The sequence below is a fragment of the Haemorhous mexicanus genome, chromosome 10, assembly GCF_027477595.1.
Source record: "Haemorhous mexicanus isolate bHaeMex1 chromosome 10, bHaeMex1.pri, whole genome shotgun sequence".
Taxonomy (NCBI): Eukaryota; Metazoa; Chordata; class Aves; order Passeriformes; family Fringillidae; genus Haemorhous; species Haemorhous mexicanus.
In genome coordinates, this window is record NC_082350.1 from 4,816,119 (window position 1) to 4,832,642 (window position 16,524).

Consider the following 16,524-nt stretch of genomic DNA (forward strand, 5'->3'; position numbering starts at 1 on the left):
TTTTCATTTTGTTAAATAATACTTGCACTGTTTAAATCAGTGCAAGTATTCATTTTCTTTATATCCCCACACAGCTAAATGAAAGAGAAATCTTAAAGTCTCCTTTCTTTGTTATTTGCTTTTTAGTAAGGCAGTGAAATTTTCCTTTTAAAATAAAATAAAATACATGGAAATGGGCAGCAAGAGCAGCTCGTGGCCTGATGATTTGCTCACCTGTAGACCACGTGCTGCCTGCCCTCATTTGGCTTTGTAACTTCCCCAGAAAGAGCCTAAATGGTACACAGCAAACCAGCAAGGAATGGAACAGTTTGCCCAACAAAGAAACCTGTTGTATCCAGGTTAATACAATTTTTTAAAATTTTATTTAAAAAAAAGGATTCAAAACTACTTTTTGCATCCTCTCTCCCCACTCCCCCATCAGAATTTTTCTCACTTCTGCAGCTCTTTTGGGGTGGAGGGTGATCAGTTCTTCAGCATTAAGTATACACAGTTACATGCTTCAATAGGTACTTCAAAAAGCAAAAGGGGAGGAGTGCAAAATCCTGTTGAGGTCATAGGCAGATGATGTGTATTTATTCTTTCTGGCTGCTTCCTTTTCCTCTTTTAGTTGTCTCCTAGGATTTGGTCTCATTTTCCAAACCTGAGCAAGTTCAAAGAGTCAAGTGCAGGTCTCTGTAGCATTCAGCTGGGCTTCCTGTGTCAAGCTGTCCATTTTATAGCTCTTTGATTAATAAAGATGCTCTGGAAAAGAGGCCTTGAGAGTCCCATAGGAGTTTGGAATTCATTCCCAACTCTGAAAGAACTTCAGACACATCTCTGTACTTGGAAGCATTTCGGGGGAATCACTTTCCCAGTGCTTACTGTGAAGTATCAGTGTAAAACCAAATCAAATGAAGAAATGACAAAAAGCTGACATAGAAACATTCTTTTAAAGTAGCAGTAGGTAGAATTTAAAAAAATAAAAACCTAAAAGGTAGATTTATATAAAATATTCCTATTGTTTAACAGAAGTTTAGGGGTCACTAAAATACCATGATTAACAAGACTGGCTGGGAGGAGGAACTCTTTCCTCTTTTTCCCTTCTGGCTTTTCAACAGCATCCCAACACCTGCATGAGAAGTGAAAAATGTCTCCAAGGAACACCATCAAAACCTCAGTTATCTGCCCCAAAGCAACTGACAGGAGAAACAAGGGTGAAGAACAGCAGAGGTTTTATTGTGTTGGATCTTCAGGGAAGCTCACTGTGATCTCAGTGCCATTCAGTAAAGAGAACTCCCCACACCTTGGTCACTTGCCACACAGAGTTAAGGAATATTCTTGAACAGATTACAGAAGATTTGGGTAAAACCAGGTCATAATTTAAAAATGTTCTGATTCCTAAGACTGTTACTGGGTATTTACTGCTTTTACATGTCCCTTTCTTTTTCTTTATGGCTAAATGAAAGAGAAATCCTAAAGTTTTGTTTCCTTTTAAAATAAACATAGAGAGCATTTCTCAAGTGTGAACTCCTCACCAAGAGGTCAAGCTGCTTGAAGCCAGAGATGGGAACAATGTCATTACCTCACCCCAGACGTGGTTTTTCTACTCTGAGGGATGCAAAACCCCACTGTGACCTCTGCAATCCCCATTTTCTAATTATCATCACTCTTACTAGTCCCAGGACCAGGCCATCAGTGATAGCAGCAGCAGCTGCTCTATTTCTATAAGCATCTCTCTCCAAGATGCTTTCTACATGGGAGTGACAAAACAATTTGTCTTTCAAGGCCCCACTGAGCATCTAAGAGCAAAACACATGCACAGAGCCAAAAGAAGTGATTATTCTCTTTTCAATTGTCATTTTTAGGTGGAAATGAATAGCAGCTTCTCAGGAGAAATGGGAATAATTCACATTCAGAATGATCAATACCATGTGCATTTTATCCTGTACTTGAGAACACCTTACAAGTACTGCAAAGGTATAGAATCTCACAGTATGCTTCTGGTTTCTTTCTGTATCAGTTGTGAGTTAGATGACTTTTATTTCTTCATAAAAAAATGAAGAGCATGGTCTCTGTTAACTGGAGACAACAAAAATACCCTCCATAGCCAGAGAGATCTTATAATTTAAAAAAATAGGATGCAGTGTGGGTGTTCAAGTACATACATTAACATATTTTTTTTAATATTTTTAATTGTAACTGACATTTAATTTAGAAGTATTTTCTTATCCAACAAAGCATTGAAAATGTGCTGAATTTAAGAGGTGGCTTTCTTCTCAGTCTTGGGGCTCCTAATATAATTTGGGAGGAAAAAAGAAGTCAAATACAGTTCTAGAGAGGAAAGGGCCTTGTTTCACAGAAAGCTGCTCCTGTTCTGAGGGCCTGAGCACAGTCTTGCTCCATCCATCTCTAGAAGGAATAAGTGGTGTACAGCTCCTGCCCTCTTCTCCCTGTGCTCCAGCAAGGCTGAAGTGATTTGTAGCTGAACACAGAAAGGACAACCTTACCTGTGCTGTCTTAGCTGTTTAAAAGAGGCTAACTGGCATCACCTGTAATTAATTTGTTGGCAGGTGTGTTGTTTTTTACACTAGAAAAAAGTCCTGCTACTGTAAGTCTGCCTATCCTTAATTGGAGCAGTTTTGATGGGAAGCATAAGGCACCTCACCTGTAATTTCCAGAGACACCAGACAGACTACCTGAATTTAAAACCCCACAAAGTGGGAAATACTTAAGCTGATAAATTCTGTAAGTTGCTCTTAATGTGCTTTTTTTTTTAAGAGTTTGGGCCCTTCCTTCAGCTGGCTGGAGAAGAGCTGCTTTTTCTCTTAAGTCACACTACTGAACCATTCAAATACTACTGCTGTCTTCTTTCAGATTCCTCCAAAACATGGTAAGATTTATAACACAGCAATTCCTGAAGAATATTTCAATATTCTTGTACTGAGATATGATTATTGGGTTGAAGGTCTTACAGCACAAAACATTTATCTGTATGAAAACAGGAGAATCACAAAAACCAAAAAAGTTTGGATTTCTCAAGCTGCATAGGTGACTGTATTTTGTACTACTTCTTTTAGTTCTTACATTTCAACTCTTCAGATTTACAGGGAGCAGACTTCTAACCCTACAGAATGGGAGAAACTGGGTTTGAGGGTTTTCTTTAATTGGTATGTTCATAGTACAGAACTATGGCAGCATCAGCATCTTTCAAAATGAAGACATGAACATGATTGATAAAATTAGCCCAGGGTAATTAATCATTGCAAGAGACTTCCTTGTCTATGCACAGAATGAAAGCAAATGCAAGTGAAATATCCAGAAACCCCAAAATCAGATTAGGACTGTAATGTGTGCAAGGAAAAAGGATGAGCAAAGTGGGAACTAAGGCTCAAGACCTAAGAACTCTGAAGTTTTTATTGATGTGACAACATCTCTGTTTGAGGAAAAATAAAGTTAATGAAATTTACATGATGATAAACTTCCAAGTTCCACAGATTTTTCATAAACAAAAAAACATTCATGAATCAGTGAACCACAGCAAGAGTAAGGCCCTGCCAGTTTTGCAGACTGATTTATACTTGGAGGAGGAGGAAGGGAGGGCACTTTGATTCAAGTCATAAAGGCTAGGACAAACTCATCTGCCAAATTCTGTGTTCTGCTCACTTTGTGAGCTCAGGCATTTGCATTTGGATGGGCATTTAAAGAGATTCTGGTAGCTTTACATTAAGCCAAACCATCAAAAGTTGGGCAATAAAAGAAGACAGAAAATAGGAAATCAAAATAATACTGATTTTGTTACAAAATCAAGGGCAGACTGAACAAATCCGAGAAGTATTTTTCAATTGTTTGAAAACCTGAAGATGAAACAGTGTCCCAAATTCAAGGCATAATTTCGAGCTTTATAATGTTACCTGGAAAAAATATGTCCATCAGATGAGGTTAGGATGTATGTCTGCAATTCCCAGACTCTCAGGTTAGATCTGAGGCTAAACTGGAGCTTCAGCAGTGGTGGAGGCAGCAACAGCTGAAGGAACAGGCTGTGGCTCTTCTGGTGGATTGTGAAGTTTTGTTTCTGAAACACTAAATTCCATCATGGGGTCTTTCATCTCCACAAAACACCAGTAATGCTAATTCCAGCAATCCAGATCCTATTTCATATGCAGAAATTAACCCAAAGGCAAGGAATAGAAATGCATACATCATCCCATTCAATTATTCAGCAGTTTTGCAGACACACCGGAAAAAAAACTAGCTTTCAATATAAAAATTGTCTATGAAAGAGTCTAACTTGAATTTGTCTCCATGGATCATAATTCCACATGTGCTGCTGGATCTGTAGAAGAGGAGAGAAAAATGAGCACTCAGTTTGAGCTGCCTAAATTGGCAGATTGGTTTGAGAATCAGTAAAGCCTCCCAAGACTTGTTCTTTGCAAGGTACCAGTGCCCGAAGAACAATTCTCACCCACAGTGTGTAGCAGAACTTCTTTAAGGGTTAAGAAAAGGCCAGGCTCATAAAATTGCAGGAACAGCGAGGGTCTTTTATAGAACTGGAACAAATCTGTTCTCTGGCTTTCAGAATTAGGTTAAATTACACCAGACTTGCTCAGCAAGTTCCTTCCATCCCATGACACTCCCTGATGATTTCACTCAGCCCTCACTCAGCCCTGTGCATGGTACAAGTGAGGGAGGACACAGCACAAGACCAAAAGGCACAGAGAAAGTCACAGCAGTACAGAAAGAAGAATTACCCTGTGTGTGTTGTCCTGGCATCTCAGCTGGTGTTCCCATTTCTTTTTCCTTCTGGAAATGACTCTGGAGCAGTTTGATTTCTTGATCATAGTCCTGCCATTCTGGAACTATCCTCATGGCTGCCTGCAGCTTGGGCTCTTTGGTCATTGGGTTGTTACACTGCAAACAGAACAGACAGGCTACAAAAGGTTTCTGCACTCAACAGAGGTGTGCTCCCCTCTGCAGAGATCAATCTGCTGGTGGTGAACAACACCTGCAAAGTGTCTTTCCAAATTCATAACAATGCCACTGCTCCAGGTAAGAGAAACACAGAAGCTAGTGGAAAAAACTCAAGTGCTGAAAATGTGCAAGTACTGGTACAGGCTGAGGGAGGGAAGTGCCTCTAGGACTGGGGGTTGCTGTATTTTTATGTGCTGTGAGAGTAAGGGAATCATCCTGCACTCACCAGATCAATGGTTTTTGCTCTCTTCTTTGAGGAATCATCACACCATGTTTCACACCACAGCCACTCCTGGGGGAGGGACTTAATTGGTACTTGGTGGATCATGTTGTTTGGCAAATCCTGTTGTGCAGAGGAAGAGTTAGTAGCTGTTTCCACAGAGTGCAGGATGGGAGGAGCAATCCCCCTCCCAAACCAACAGGATTGTAAGGGTTAACTTCTGTAAGAGTTTTCTTTTTCCCCAATGCAAATAAAGTGATGAATCCACACTTATCCCATTCCAAACAAAGACCTCTGGGAAAATCCCAAGTCCCATCCTGCCACTATAGCCCAGTGAAACAAAAACACAATAAAGCACACCTGATCGAGGTTGGACAGACTGTTTGGATCCTGACTCAGACCCTGGTACTGTCCTCTGAGTCGATCTCCAGCTGCTATCTTCCTGAACTTCTTCAGATCCACAACGTACAGAGCACTACGTGGAGATGATGCAATTAGTAATGACTGCAGTTAGTCATTTCACTGAGGAGTAACACTGCAGCCCCACTAGACCCCTGAGACACAATACCCCAAAACTATCTCAGGGTGGCAGCACATCTATGATCTATTCCAAGGCAGGAAAGCAGTTCTAGTAAAGTCATGGCATGTACAAAAAAGAATTCTCAACTAATCTGTCTTAGCTTTGCTGTCATGCAGTCCCTGTTCCAACATTTGTAATTAACAAAGGAAGATGTTTGTTAGTCAACACTTCAGTTCTTCATCTCTAAAAGCTGTAGCATACTGAAAATAACTTCAGTGTCTCTAGTGCTTCATTGGCCACAGAACATTAAAAAGAGGTAACAGGAAGCAACAAGTGGTTCATGCAGTGCTGCATCCCTCAGCTAGTTTTCTGCTAAGTCTAAACAGCACCAAAAACTTTACCCCTCTATTTTAGGGAAAAAAAAAAGAACTCTTCATACCTGATGTGGTATTTTCTTCCAGCTAAATGACTTGCCCAGTATCCTGATTTCCAGAACCTGTAGCCATCCATCTCCCTTCGGCTGTCACAGAAGGGGGTGTATCCATAAGGAGCACCATCCAGATTAAAATCCCTCAATTCCTTCAGATCTGTGCGCACAATCTGAAGGGAAAGGACATTTTATTTTCATTTCTAGGAGCCTGCCCTTCTAGGGTTGTTTGCAAATGCTGTACAGGATTGAATTCAAACTGAGCAAACAGATAAAGGAAGAATTACCTGATATACATGGCAGTTTTTTGCATTATATGTATGTAGTACAAAAATACAGCAGAAAAATACAGCACAAAAGGTGTTGTCTCCCCTGCCCTTAGAGCTGGAGAAAGTAAAATAGAGCTTCAAATAACCTGATGGGTTTTGACAGCTGAAGTGCAAATCTGTTTCTTAAAAAGCAGCAAGAATTCTCACTATACATGAACTGGGATTCTTGGTATCCCCTCCTATTCAGTGTTTGCAGACCCTTCAGGGATGAAAGCTTTTAATGTCTTTTTGACACAGATGTGGCACTAGCACTACTTTAAAAATACCACTCTAATGGGAAAAAAAAAGCCTTAGTATCTCTCACAAGCAGAGAAACAAACTGTCTAAAATGACAGCTGGGGAGCTGGAAATCTCTCCTAACTGATCCTTCAGCCTCAGTTTGACCTGGCATGGCTTCACACTGTACATGTGCCAAACCCCCCAGGCAGTTCACACTCACTTGTTGATGCTCTGTACTTGTCATTTCACATGTACCTTTGAGAGTACTTTTGGCAGTTGTCACTGTGCACATTTCCTGCCCTTCCCACCCAGGAGCTGAGGAGTGGGCACACACAAAGCCTCCCATGGCCTTGTGCACAAGGGATTTGCCTTCTCCTCCTCTGAAAGCCACTCAGATGTGGCCAAGTTGAAAGCAAGGGCCTGGGAAAGTTAAAAGCAAGGGCCTGGGAGGGCAGAGTGGTTGGTGAGTTAGGAAAATACTGTCTGTGGTAAGTGATCTGCAGGCTGGGAGAACAGACTGAACGGCAAAAATGGAAGGGTGAAATGAGAATCTGCTTGGCAAGCTAGCTGGAATCACAGTGAGGGAATGAGGAACCAGATAACAGTAAAAGACAGGCCAACAAAACCAATCTTGTGGAAACAGGCACAAAACCCAGCCCTCAGTGAAGCATGCCATAATTACAGAATCAACCTCCAGACATGCCTATGAAGGGCTCAAACTTGCAACCCTTCCAACAAGATGGAAATTGTATTCTAGAATTTATTAATAAAAAAAAAAAGGGAAAAAAAAAGAAAATATCAAATAACTGCAGCCTCTGTGTTACCTGATCAGCATCCACAAAGAGGATTTTATCAACAGCTAATGGGAAGAGCACATCTAGAAAGAGGATCTTGTAACCCCAGATGATTCGCTGCTTCTCTGTTTGCTGGTGCAGCCAGCGTGGCCATTTATACTGGACAAGCTCATACTGGAAATTGTACTTCTTGGCCATGTATGGGATGAACTCCTGCAGAGGGAGGGGAAAAAAGCAGCTTATCTCAGTTCTTTGTTCCTCTGCAGGAAAAAGAAAAGCACATTACAAGAGACAGACTTCAGTCGAAGGCACAGAACATCAAAAAATGAAATACCACAAAGAAAATTACTTTCATTTTTAATTCACACAAAACACTGAGGCCCAAGCTGAACAATCAAAACACATTGTAAAGGCAATTACTAACTATTTCAGCATTTCTGTCCACACAGTTCCTTATGAGCCATTTCACAGTGATCCACAGATGAGAATGCATTACTCAAATCATAAAAATTCACAGATGGGACAATTATTTAGGGGTGTACAAAGCAGTGTAAGTGGGAGCATGTAAAATGAGAGAAGAACATTGGGAGAATTTTTTTACTAGAAAAACTTGGCCCCACTGTCACATCAGCTGACATTCCCATCTGTGAGGCTTCCTGCAGCTTTGGGTGAGTTCAGGTTTAGCCAAGTGATGCTGGTGCAGCACTGGGAAAGAGAGGGGGAAGCAGCTTGTGGCACCTTTCCCCCACCACCAAATAAATTTCTAATTAGCAACAAACCTTGAATGTAGGTGATAAGTAGTTCTTCAGAAACCAAAACTTTAAAGGAGTCTTGGTGTGTTTCAGCACAGACAACATCATTATGCTATCAAAAGGAAAAAAAAAATAAAGCAGTTACAGGAACAAGTGGCACCCACAAAAGATGAGCTGTGTAATAGATTACAAATGGCTGGGCTACATGATTAAATTATTTGCAGTTGTGTGTCAGGTAACTTAACCTCATGCATAAAGAAAAAGTGGGCAGCTTCAGCCTATTGTAAATTGCTTAATTTTATCTACAAAATTACTAAACCCCCAACATCTCTATACTTTAACTAGGCAGAGAATATACAACTGTTGGCTTTTACAGTCCTTTGAGAACAGAAACTCAGATTCTTTCCAAAGCAACTGTGGCTTATTCTGTAACTTCTAATTCTGTAGTGAGAAAATTCAGGAGAGCAAGACACCATCTATTAAACTAAGTCTATTTTTAACTCATGAATGCTGTGCAGACAAAACTTCCTATGACCAGGAGATGCAGATTCTAGTGGACTTCTGAAGCCTTGAAAAAGTGGGTTTTATATACTCTTGCAGACTGTAACCTTTTATCTTGTGCAAGGCCACCACCCTTTGGCACATTGGGGTTATAAATTCTCAACTAACCGTAGGAATCTCTCATAGAGGTGTCCTGAAGCCACAGAGAATATATTTAGTACATCATCTTTATCCTGTTTCACATCTTCATTCTTTTGTCCTCCTGTGAATCCCCTGAAAGGAAAAACATGGTTCTGTGAAGGACAAGCTAGGAAGGGCCAGCTCTATAGGAAAGGCTGCAAATACAGAAAATGGCTCCATTTTTGCTTTAATTCAGTTGGTCTGTGGGCTTTGGGTGCCATTCCCTGCTGCCCAGGGCATTTTCCCAAGGCAGAGTGCTGTGCACAAGGACAGGGAAGGTCCAGGAGCTCTGACATGAACACCTTTGATTGAGAGAGCTCTGGCTGAGGTGCAGCTCCTGGGGAGGAGCAGTGTTTTCAGGATCCCAAGTAGAAGAGAGGGTAAGGGAAGGTAAAAGCAGGTGCAAAGCAGGAGCCCAGGTCTCTGGAAACAGAGGAGTCCAATGAGTGACAGCTCTGAATTCAAGCAGACTTAACAGACAGCTGTGGAATTTCACAGACACCATGGTATTGCCAAATACTCTTCCAGTTTGAAGAAACTTGTAGGTTACCACTGAATTAGTTTTACCATTTCAGAGATTCCCAAAATCCAGATTCATTCTCATTGGTGCCATCACTTAGCAGATCTTCATTCATCATATCAAACTTTTTCTGAACCTGTGAAGCAAGACACAGCTTTAGTGAGTTGGAACCACATACTGAGTAGATATTGTCAGGAGTGTTATCCTAACACTGGTTCTGGTTTTACCTACTTGAATTACACCCCATGAGCTGACAGGTAACCCAAGCTCTCTGGGAAAACAGCTCAGTAATGAGTGACTTTTTCCAAACAGATTCCAAAGGTGCTTTTAGACACCAAAGGCATGTTAGAAAAGTATTTTAACCAACCAGACTAAGAGATGTTTAATGAGATGGATGCCAGTGATGAAGAAAAACCTTCAAAGAAACCAACAACCCCTACCCCTCAAAAAACCAACACACCAACTCCACCAGTCTCTAAGTGTTATAATTGTCACTGAGACTCCAAAGCAGATACACAGACAAGACAGTGAATGGGGAGAACATCCCAAAAGCAGTCCAGCACAAGTTGCCAGGTGTGAACTGGCTCTGTTATAGCCATCACTTATCTACCAGTCATTCTCCTTGAACTTCTCAGCTATGGCATTACCTGACAGGCAACCCTACAAGACAGCAGATTAGTAATTTACTATTTTTTCTTTTTTTTTATATGTATTCTCACCTAGCCTGTGTCAGAGTGAAAGAAAAAAAGGAATATCATTTATCTGTGAGAGATAAAATGCTGGCTCAATGGACATACTGAATGTTTATTACTAGACTATTATTATTACTATATGTAATCTATAATGTACATATGTACATTACTAAACATAGGGCATACAAAACTGCTTTTTCCTGAAGTTACAAGCAGTCAGGAAAATGTGAGTATTATTTTAGCTCAAGGACATACACAAGGAACAGGACTTTGTCATTCTCTCCTGTATTAAAAACCCAAATCAAGGCTCCAGATGATCCTCTCTACCCCTGATACTGTGAGGTGAGCTTTGTGCAGACTGCCTCAAGTGCATGCTCATGGAAAGGGAGCTTCAGGCCTTAACCCAAGTTTCTCCCCACTGTTGGTCAAACAGACTTCTTTAAGGGCACCTCTGGTTTTTAAACTCACCTTCACTTTAATAATTTTGCTCTTGAAGTTATTGAGAACAACAATAACTTCATTAGCTTCAGGTGGAGAGTCTGTGCCATCATGGCTGAAAACAAAGCAAGAAACTGACATTTACTACAAAGCAAAAATATGTTCTTTATTTCTTCTGGCCATTTTTATACATGTATTAAGTCTCAGCACTGCAAAACAGGTTTCAGACATGCCAAAGAAACAAATACATTTATTTGAACACACTTAATGGGGTTTTAAATTAATTAATTTCACCTTGCATAACTTATGTTCAGTATGAAATGTAATTTACTGTTCAATTTCACCACACTTGGTGACTGTTCAGGCCACCACACTTTGGCAAGGGAACCATTAGATTCACATATTACAATGCCTACCTACTTCAGAAATTTTACAAGAAAAAGACTGAAATATTTCTTATCCTGGCCTACCTGTAGATCCTGTAAATATCTTCAGATCTGCCTTTTCTCAGTCTTAGAGTCCATGCACCAGGATTGGCTTTTAACTGGAAGTAGCCCTGTAAAGTGAAAAGAATATTTGGCACTTTCCAGAAAATGCAAATGCAGAAAAATTAGCTTTCAAGTTATGTGTTTTGACTCACTGTTTTAGATCTAAAATGTTATTTGCAAGCCCATTGATTAAGGACTTTAAACCCAGAGAATGGGAGAAAAGCCCCAGAAATCATTCCATTCAAAATTGTTGGGTTTTCCCTAAGAGAGAGAAGCTTGAAAAAGTCTGGCACTATTTGTTAGATCAAAGTCTTCACTGTCCTGATGGGAATAGTGCAAAGCCAAAGTCTTTTCCTGCAAAAGGCTGCCTTCATGAAGGAGTGAGGGAATTTCAAAACACTAATTTGTGATTATACAAGAAAATCTATAGGAATTCTGAAGCTCTACAGAGTGGTAATTCACCTACAGCAGAAGCAGTAACATAATTTACATGTTGCAAGATATCTGTTCTACAGAACTTAAAAAATTACAATATGAAATTCAAATATTGTGTTCAAGTCTTGTTAAGCTTCAGATTCCAGATCTGAATATTTTCCTCTGTGATTTAGATTATTAGACCTATAGAAGACACATGCAACTGCAGAGATGCTTTAGTGTCCCACTCAGTTTTGTATTGTGGCTTCAAATGTTTGCAGTTCCTATGTGAGCCAGGCTGCTTTAAAAAAGAAAATTTAAAAATATTTCTGAAAATTTTGGTATAGCTAATTAGAAAAAGGATACTTCTGGGTTTTACTCCCCAACATGAACACACCACATGTAAAATCACATGTAAAATAAGGGACATCTTTCTTTCTACAATAAGAAATACTACATCACTGTAGAATATACTCTGACTAAGAAAAGGCACAAATTGAAAATGAGTAAGAATTCTAAAATAAATAACTAGCACCAGAAACAAGGAATATTTTTACCTTGTTTTTATTTTAATTCATTTAAATAAATGTAATTACTTTAAAAACTTAAAGATTAAAAAAACCCCAGCTAACACAAGAGGTAATTTACTTCAGTTTTTCATTAACATTACATATCAAGAAAACATTCCAGTGGCAAACTTCCTTAGCCCTAATTTCAGTCCATACCTCTCTCCTGTTCCAGTGTGGACACTGAGAACAGACACATCCTTTATTACAAAAGCAGCTGCAGGGAACAATCATCTACTTGGATTTCCAGCACCTTTTCTCACCTAAAATAAGCAAATCCCATTCTTTCACACTTCCTTTATTTTCTACAATGCCAACTATCCTTGCTGACTCTCTCCATTTATGCCATAGATCTCCTGAAGAAATGGGTCCCAAAAAGACAGCCTGAGGCTCACAGCACCAGAGTGGATGGCCCAAGGAGGACCCTGTCCCAGGAAAACAACTGAGCTTCCCTGGAAAGGGGCTGCTTGAGAATATTGGCAGCATTTAAAGATATTCCAGAATATCTCAGAAGGGAAAGGAGCTCATCTTGAAAGAGGTGAGAGAGAGGTGTGAGGCTTCAGACATCAGTGTGAGGAATGGGGGGTTCTGGTGCATCTGCAAGCAGCTGTGGAGTGCAAGTTACAGCCCAAACCCAGAGCCCATGCTAGGAAATACCCAGGGCTGGAAGGCAGGGGCTGTGCTGGGTGTGCCAGCTCCAGGAGAACACTCACCAGGTTGGCCATGACGATGGTATCCACGATGACAGGGCTGCTGGAGGTGCCCAGGGTGAACTGGAGTCCCCGAGGTGGCTGCCCAGTTGTAATGTCATAGCAGTGGCCCTCCAGCAGCAGGTACTCCAGCTCATACTCTGCAGCTACAACACTCTCCACCTGAAAGGAGCAGACACTGCTGACTGCAGCACGAGCTCTAAAGTGCCAGCTTTTATTCTCTAGAATAGCTTTAGTAATTAAAAAAAAAAAAGACAATTTCACCACAGTAATTTTATTGTTAGACAAATACCTAGAAAACCTCAGAGTTCAACTCCTTCAAGTGACAAACTTCACACAAACATAAGAGTGGCCCAGACCAAAAGAATTTGAATCTCAGCTTATGCTAGGAAAAGGGAAGGATTGTTGCTCTATTCCACAATTTATTTTTTCAACATTTACTGGAGAATGGAGTTGGTATCTCATAAAAAGTATATTATGGGATCCAGAATTTTGACTGTAGATCAGTTTAAAGCTAGTCTCACCTGGTATCAGCCATCTTAAATAAACATTTTGTTTTGCTCTTACAGAGCACTGTCAGGAAACACTCATTCCTTTTTTTTCTACACTGAACAAAGGTGCCAAGGAAAGAGAAGAGGGGAAAAAAAAAAAAAAAAAACCCCACAACCCCAAAAGGCTTGGGTCCCTACCAGGCCAAATTCAGATGTAGCCTGAGGACAGTACATAAGCAGAATGTTAGTCTAATCCCACAAGCATCTCCTCTGACTGCACATCCAAAATGACAGATTAATTGCTACAGCACCAAGAGACTGCACATTGGGAACTGGAAATGGTGCACCTGCAAAATTATTTGGAAGCTCAGGAATGCACTTGGAATGCCTGAAGCATTTAATCCCTCTCTCAGGCTTTCAATTAATCAAGAGACTTGAAATGTCATATCAATACTTCATTTATGCCTTTACAGTTAGGTTAAAAGATGAAAACCATGAAACTCCTAAACCAAAACATACTAACCCAAAACCAAAGTCATAAAACACACCCCCAACTTCCTAGATTTCTGAATATCTAGTACTGGATTAGCAATACCAGATACACCACAATACCACATCATATTCCCATACAATATCAGAGAGATGCAGAAGTAAGAGGGGACTAATAATACAGTGATCAGTGAGAAGGGGACCCACATTTGTGATGCCCACAAGTCTGCAAAGACTGTCACTTTTCCAGAGGCCTCTTTGTAAAGGCTTTGACAGTCTCCTCACACACACATGTGTAATACCTTTACAATAAGGTAAATAAATCAGGGATTTTCCCTGTTTCTCCTTCTGAATGTGGGGCAGCATTGCCCAGATCCACAGTCCAACAGTCTGAGTCAAGGTCTGCTCAAGCAGCAGCAAGTTCCTGAACCTACAGCAGCTGAGTGGATTTCTGCTGCATGGTTTTACTGCTGCATTGACACTGCACATCCTTCTGTGGATCACAGGAGGGTTTGCCACTTAACAAGGACTGTGACAATAAAGATTAGCTGAAACCAGCCTGGTGGCTTCTAGGAGCAAGGGGAAGGACCTGCTCCAAGCCTATGGTGTCAGGTATCCACAAGTAATTGAGAACAGCAGTCCTGCTGTTGGGGAGCTTATGCTTCCCATCCTAGAAATTATTTAGAGGTCTGCAAAGGCAGCAATATCCACAGCTCTATGTTTATTGGCATTCTAAAATTCAGCATTTCTTTCCCATTAAAAAAAAAAAACAAGCCCTGGAAAAGCACCACCATTTAAATGCAGTAGGAACATGATGATTTCTCTTACCTCCTCTAAGAAGATATTGTCAAGGTCATATGGGGTTCTAACAGATTCCACCATCCAACTCTCAGGAGTGTTTAAGTTCAGAGTGAACAGTGGAGACTGGGGCATATCTAAAAACTTGGCAATTGGTCCTGGAGCAAAATTATTCTCTGCTGTGAAAGAAATCTCTGGCTCCAAAACATAGCGGTAAAAGCTGAAATTTCAGAGAGAAAATGTTAGAAAACCTACCTGTCAAAATTTGCTAATATTTCACTCTTACTGCATTTGCAGATGCCATCAGCTTTCCCTGACCTCTAATGTCTCCAAGCCTTTGTCCAAAGCAAGGGAGGTTGTGTTAACCTTAGAACAGGTCAGAATTTCTGTCTTAAAGGACCAAACCAGACTGTGCAAGACTCAACCATTAAGACTAGTAAGCTATTTAATTTTATATAAATACAAAAAAAAAAAAAAAAATTAAAAGCACCCAACTTGTAAAACAGCAGAATTACTTCATGCCATCTACAAGTTCCCAGATTTTCTGTGGGAAATGATGCTATTATATCAATGAGATCAAAGCAGTCATTGAGATTTCCCATGGGACAGCTGACCATGCTTCTGTGCTTGCACATTCCATCAGGTTTCTCTCTCTGCCCACCTTGTATGATGGAACTGCTCACCTTTTCAGTGGCATGTCAGAAAGCTTAGACTGGCAGTTCATAAACACTCTCAGGTTCATATTTATCAGCTGGTTCAAAACCTAAAGTAATGAGAAAGAGACATCCCTTAAAATGCTAATGAGGAGAGCTGTTTTACAGACATGACCTCAGGGTGGATGTTATCTGCTCATTCCCAATTCCCCCTCCTTGTTGTTTGCTTTACCACCCCTTCCCCCTTTTTCATTGTGGTTTTCATCACAATTACCTGATCCTCATATTTCAGACATTCCTTTTGGCATGCTGAGACCCTCAAGAACAGAGTTACTGCAAACTAAACTGTTAGAATAGTGAAACTAAAAGCTCTCTGGACAGTATCTGAGCATGATCTTGTTAGTCTGTAGTGCTAAATACTAATACTAATTAGTAGTTCCACTGATAAATGCATTGTGAAACTCAGACACACCATTAGAAAGCCACTGGTCACCACACAGTCCAAGAGGAAGCACACATTCCAAAATGATGGAATTTGAAGTTCTCACAACCCTGCCTACATACCAAAAGTAATGGAGCAAGTCTTTGAGCATCTCTGGTCACGGGATCAACAATAGCCACAACATCAAAGTATGTCTCCCCCTCTTTTGGTCTCAGTTTAACTGCACTAAACAGAAGAAAATACAATTTTAAAGCACCAAACACGTGGATAAACACTTGAAATGCATTACAACCCCCTGCCATCTATCTCATCCTGAACTGAAATGAATTCCTAAATGCTGTGCACCTTCAGAAACTAAACAGAGAAAAAAATAGGCAGATACATGTATACTTATAGAGATAGGTGGAGAGATAAAATTAATTTCTGGAATCTTTCTGGAAACTGTTGGGGACTTTCCTACTGCTACTTAGATTTTTTTTTTTAATTAAATGCAACATAGAACAATGGGGAAGTTAAAAGACACAGAAAAGCCTTGTTCAGCAATTCTATACCTGTATCGTTCTTCAAAAAACTGATACTCAATCCTTGCCTCTCCTTTTGGCTGAGCAGAAAGAAGAGCATCCACTTTCATTACCAAGTCACTTGCCCTGAAAAGAAGGAAAAGAAAAAGGCTTGCAGATATCAAAAAAAAAAAAAAAAAAGGCTGTAGTTATCACATTTCTGTCAGCAGCAAAAGAGAAGGCAAACAGAATCCAGATACCCAAACACTCCTGCTACCTCTCTACATAGGCTCTGAAGAATTAAGCACATTTAAGGGTTAATCCACCAGTAATTTAAACTGGTTGCAGCCTTATTACTGAGTATAACTCTGATAAATATAGAACAGCTGTATTTTAGGGGTCACCCATGTTACAGGAACTGCATTCGTGATCTT

The 16,524-nt window shown here is 40.3% G+C and overlaps 1 protein-coding gene across 3 annotated transcripts in view; it reads right to left on the reverse strand.

The window, feature by feature from the left end:
* Positions 1-343: 343 nt before the first annotated feature.
* Positions 344-16,524, reverse strand: part of UGGT1 (UDP-glucose glycoprotein glucosyltransferase 1) — a 40,826-nt gene continuing 24,645 nt past the window's right edge. For 2 of the 3 annotated variants that reach the window (XM_059854979.1, XM_059854980.1), the window contains 16 exons: positions 16,142-16,237; positions 15,713-15,815; positions 15,179-15,258; positions 14,526-14,715; positions 12,721-12,879; positions 11,010-11,095; positions 10,570-10,654; positions 9,457-9,545; positions 8,878-8,982; positions 8,236-8,320; positions 7,487-7,669; positions 6,127-6,287; positions 5,528-5,642; positions 5,174-5,290; positions 4,728-4,887; positions 344-4,312 (listed from right to left, as the gene is read on the reverse strand). In XM_059854979.1, coding sequence (XP_059710962.1) covers positions 4,287-4,312; positions 4,728-4,887; positions 5,174-5,290; positions 5,528-5,642; positions 6,127-6,287; positions 7,487-7,669; positions 8,236-8,320; positions 8,878-8,982; positions 9,457-9,545; positions 10,570-10,654; positions 11,010-11,095; positions 12,721-12,879; positions 14,526-14,715; positions 15,179-15,258; positions 15,713-15,815; positions 16,142-16,237 — 1,840 coding nt within the window. In that variant the 3' untranslated portion in view covers positions 344-4,286. Of the gene's footprint in view, positions 4,313-4,727; positions 4,888-5,173; positions 5,291-5,527; positions 5,643-6,126; positions 6,288-7,486; positions 7,717-8,235; positions 8,321-8,877; positions 8,983-9,456; positions 9,546-10,569; positions 10,655-11,009; positions 11,096-12,720; positions 12,880-14,525; positions 14,716-15,178; positions 15,259-15,712; positions 15,816-16,141; positions 16,238-16,524 lie in introns of those variants that run through there. The other variant, XM_059854981.1, reaches the window with a different exon arrangement.